Below are 4,783 nucleotides of genomic sequence, written 5' to 3'. Positions count from 1 at the left end.
TTTTTTAAAAAGGAGAAATACTCTTGTGAACATAAAAGGAGATTTAAATATTTTATCCATTTATAGTTTCTGTTTAAATCCGCCTTTGGGAATAAGACAATGAAAACGTGGTTTGAATAAAGAGTCTACGGCTAAAAATGAGATACCTTCCTCAAAGTTCATGAGTGGAAGAAAGATGAAAACCAAATAAATAGAAGTTTATTTGCTTACTTTGGTATTCATATTCTGAGAGAACTCCAAAATAGTATCAACTCTTGTCCATGCATCAGGATGTTCTTTTAAGTGAGTCAAGACTTCTTGAGCCATTCTTTGCTAAAAGCAAGTTTGGAAAAAAAAAAAAGTATTAGCATAGGATTATTTTAGGAAACATGTAGTATAACCAAATATATTAACATCATGTCACCTTTAAATGATGTATTCAAAACTTAGAACAAAATGAGAAGCAATAAGTCCACAGATTTCCTTCTGCCAATTACGATTTATTAACAATCAAATTCAAGAAATGCACTAAGGCAAGATGGTCACTGACTTACTCCCACTCTTTCATACTGAATGGTTAATCTAGGCCAATACCAAACGTGTGAGAAAAGCACACACAAGGAAAGTGTACTAGGGATGGAAGCTGTCTTCCATTCAAAAAATCTTCTAGATAAAATTTTATTCAAGGGCACCCAGCTTTCTTTTCCATTTTATTTTGAAAAACCACAGAGCAGAACCAAAAGTCTCCATCTCCTCTACTTGAAAGGAATCCCGATACATCCACTAGCTTACAAAAGCAGAAACTATTTATTGGGGGACAACAGGCCAGCTGGTCACACTAATCCTTTGTTTCTTCCTTGAGACTGACATTGTCAATTATTAAACTAGTTTTCACAGTTCCAATAACTTGCAAAACCTTCTCATCTGAGCCAATTATTCATACAAACAGCTGAACTCATTTGAGATATCCTTTATCCTTTTCAGGTCTGCATTTTCATAAACATCTTTTTAGGAAGCCTAATGTTAGCCATTTTCAAAGATGCAGCGCACTGACAAACCCTGCTGCAAACTGCATCACCTACAAGCATCAGACACTGCCTTCCAACAATAAGAGCATCTTCCAAGTTACAAGAAACAAGTAATATGACAATTAACAGAACTTAACTCATTCTTTCAGAGCAGTGCAGATCTAATTCAATGGAATTAAAACAGTTAATGCTTTAACTTCCCCAGTTACAACTTTACTACAGATACACAGATTTGTAGTTAGCTGCAAGAATATATTGAACTGGTGGGGAAAAAAAGGAAATGCCTACAATCCTTTCCTAACAGAGAAACCCCATCAAGACTCAGAATCAATGAGATGAAATAAAAATTCAGAGCTGAAACACTATACAGCAACGATGTATGAAATACCTACGTAATATCAGCATCTCTACTTAAGACAACTCACTGTAGTAGAGCATTCCCTGGTCCGGTACTGACTTGGAATTGCACATCCTTGTAGGTGCCTTATGCAGTAATACTACATATACATTCTTTTTACTTAAAAAGGCAGTACAACTATATTCATACAGTTCCACAGAGGTAAAATGTTCTGCAGTTTTGATGTAGGTCAGTTGTACTAAGAGAGAAAGAATCAGTTACTTCCAGGCTCAATTTGAGTGCACTTTTACACTCAATCCTAGTGCTTCTAATATTGGTGACATACCACAGAATCAAGCATCAATACGAACAAGAAATATGGTCAATATCCTTCTCCCAGGTCCTTATCAAGTACACTCCCTTACCCACTAATACCTAATGTGACTGGACAGCAGCTCCTGTAGTTTCATACAAGCATTAATGCTTAACCAGGATTGAAGCCTCATTGTTTTGTTGCCACAGAAGGAAAAAAATCAGCAAGCAAATAACCCTCCGGAGCACGACAGTCTAACAAACCAATGGAATTTAAGCGTCTGTGATGAATATGACAGTTTTGAGCTGTCTCAAAACTTCTCACTCACATTGGGGCATTTTCTCCTCAGAAAATACACACACATTAAAAGCTCTATTCGGTCCTTGACTTGGAGATTTTTTTTTCTCTCTTCTTTACCTTTTTTTTTTTGCCTATCACAGATCTGCAGATAGTTTTGCAAGCAGTAATAAGAACTAAGCAGAAGAGAGGAGATATTCAAAGATAAGAATTAAGGGGAAGAAGACAAATACATTTGAAAACAAGTTCAGCATGGACTATCCAGACCACATCATAAACTTTTTCACATTCCAGAAATACCATTTAATACCTTAATATTTAATATCCCTCAAATTTTATTATTCTTGTTTCCTATCATGTCATGTTCAGAGCTGTCAGGCTCTACAATGAAGTGCTTTTCCCTGCAGGAACTTTCAAACTGCTCTTGGAAAAAAAGTAAAAACTCACAGACATTCACTGAAAAATGTCTGGGCCTTTGGTAAAATACTGAAATAGCAAACCAAGCAAACATGAAAGTATAACATATTAGTACACCTATTTGTAAGTTTATATCATAATTCACTTTTGCCAATTAACAGCTTCTTTGTGATAAGTAGGGCAGTGAACTGGCCTGCAACTAAATAACACTAGATAAGTGTTCAGCATTAAGAGTGAACTCTGAATGCTTATTCAGTAATGTAATACTTATACAGAACTTGCTTAGTATCAGTACCTAAGTTTACTAAAGTTCACAGCTTGCAATCTAAGGCTTTCAGCAAGTTAGACAAAGGAAGATATCCAATTCTAGCCAGAGGATAAAAGTTTCATCCCTCAGCAGGAGGAGATACTAGCAAGTTAACAAGAAGCGCACCCCTGCCAGCATATAGAGGAAGGTTCCAATGAGGAAATAGGTCCCAGTTCCAAACGTTACTGTTGGTCTGAACCTACATGTAAGGGGTTTGTTTGATCCTATGACACATCACCAGTATTAGAACCAATAAGAAGGTCCGGTATAAAAACTTAAAAGAATTTGACCCAAACTCTGATGCAGGAACGCTACAGTTGAAATGAGTGGAAAGAACTGTGTGCTGGAATCCAGAAAGGGCATCATCTCCCTGGAGTTGCCCTCCATGATGGGACTGCTAACTGTGAGTGGATAGTCTCTGGTAGTATGAGTGGGACCCCTATGAAAGATGAAGCAAGGGGCTGATTTAAGTGACACAAATTCTCCCAATGTAAGAACAATGGCAATTTGACCATCATATTTAGGGTTAATCCTTCAGTCTTAGACTACTACAAGCACCACCTATATTTTCAGTCAGCATAGCAAACAAACATGCCAGTTACAGAACAAGTACTCAGAAGTCTCTACTACTGAAGGCAAAAGCTAGAAGAAGCTTTTTGCGAAATGGTAATTTTAAAAGCTACAGCTATTAGCTACTTGGGATTTAGGAACCTGAAATTGCAAGTGTCTCAAAAAAATAACCATGGGATTTTAGAGCCCATTAGAATTTACATTAATAAGCCATACACGAGCTTTTAATTAGAAATACACAAAATAAGTACAAGCAAGTATATTTTTGTTTATTCTAATAGTTGGAAGGAGAGAAGAAAAACATCAGCTACTCATCTCAATTTATTTTTATTGTTGCACAATAATACATTAGTAATAGTTGCTTGACACTGAAACTCTCAATTTCTTAAACATGGACAATTAAAACTTGCCATAAAAGAAACTATGCTAACACCCTTGTAGCAATACTTGCTTTCAACATTGAGCCTTTTTTCCCCACAGTTCAAGAAATTAATAAAAGCAACAAAATATGAGATTCAGTTTCAACACAGTATGTTTGCATACACTCTCCTTCTCAGACTTCACACTTCCTACTAAGGCCAGAGAATAGCGTGAGAAGAATCTGTGCAGGAAAAAAGAAACAGTAACAGGAAAAAAATAGATAATAAGAGCAAAATCTTCTCTTAATACCTCTAATATGCTTTTTATTAAGTATAAATATCCTAACACTAAAAATATTTTTCTGTTCAATATAATCTTTCAGCAAGGCCAAAACTGAGCTTCTGACTTTACAATCCCATCCAGAATAATAACAGGTAATTCAGACTTTCCTGAAACATTAAGGTACAGAGAGTGAGCTGCAAGCAAAGACGCTCATGCTAAGTTGCACTCGCTCATTTCTTATAACAGCAAAGGTATGCTAGGAATAAAAACACAACGAACTAACACTTTAACATTAATTGCACCAGGACTACTTTAAACACAGGCATATGATATTCTTGCCACCAGCACCAGAAAATCCATAAAGAGTAATATTTTTATTCAAGTAAATTAATTTTGCTCAACAGATTTGCTGCTAGAGTTGAACATAGTCCATAAACATAAGTTCCAAGTTCACCTTACCTGTGCACCTTCTCCATGGTACAAGCAGTTCACCACATTGTCCAAAAGATTGATATCCAGTTTCTGATTAAAATCCAGCAGCTGACGAGCTGCATGGTCCGCTAACATTGTCATAATTGCTGGCATAGATTACTGGAAAAAAAAAAAAAAAGATTTTTTGATCAATAAAAAAACTATCAGATGTAATCATATAAAGTGCTGCCACCAAAGCATCATTTAATTGAGACAGGCTATCTTAGCAGTACTGAATGGCACAACATTCCTATCATTGCTAAGCGAGCACCAGGACAAACCTGTACTTAAAATTCATATAATACTACCTTAACCTAATTCTCAGGATGTTCAGCAGGTACAATACAATAATGGCAGTTTAACTAACCAGTGAGATATGTAACCAAGCAAGCTAAGCAACTTTTTATTAAGTCGGAAGCAGC

General features: G+C 36.0%; 1 protein-coding gene across 1 annotated transcript; it reads right to left on the bottom strand.

Annotated features, from left to right (window-relative positions):
- Positions 1-42: 42 nt before the first annotated feature.
- LOC104909482 (exportin-1-like) lies at positions 43-4,481 on the bottom strand. The gene is made up of 2 exons (XM_019612504.2): positions 4,350-4,481; positions 43-312 (listed from the first exon to the last, which is right to left on the bottom strand). The coding sequence occupies exons 1-2, from the start codon at positions 4,473-4,475 to the stop codon at positions 199-201; spliced, it is 240 nt and encodes a 79-aa protein (XP_019468049.1). The 5' UTR covers positions 4,476-4,481; the 3' UTR covers positions 43-198.
- Between the last annotated feature and the right edge of the window lie 302 nt (positions 4,482-4,783).

The sequence above is a fragment of the Meleagris gallopavo genome, chromosome 2, assembly GCF_000146605.3.
Source record: "Meleagris gallopavo isolate NT-WF06-2002-E0010 breed Aviagen turkey brand Nicholas breeding stock chromosome 2, Turkey_5.1, whole genome shotgun sequence".
Lineage (NCBI taxonomy): Eukaryota > Metazoa > Chordata > Aves > Galliformes > Phasianidae > Meleagris > Meleagris gallopavo.
The sequence above is the reverse complement of the archived record's forward strand: the minus strand, read 5'-3'. Positions and strand labels throughout refer to the sequence as shown.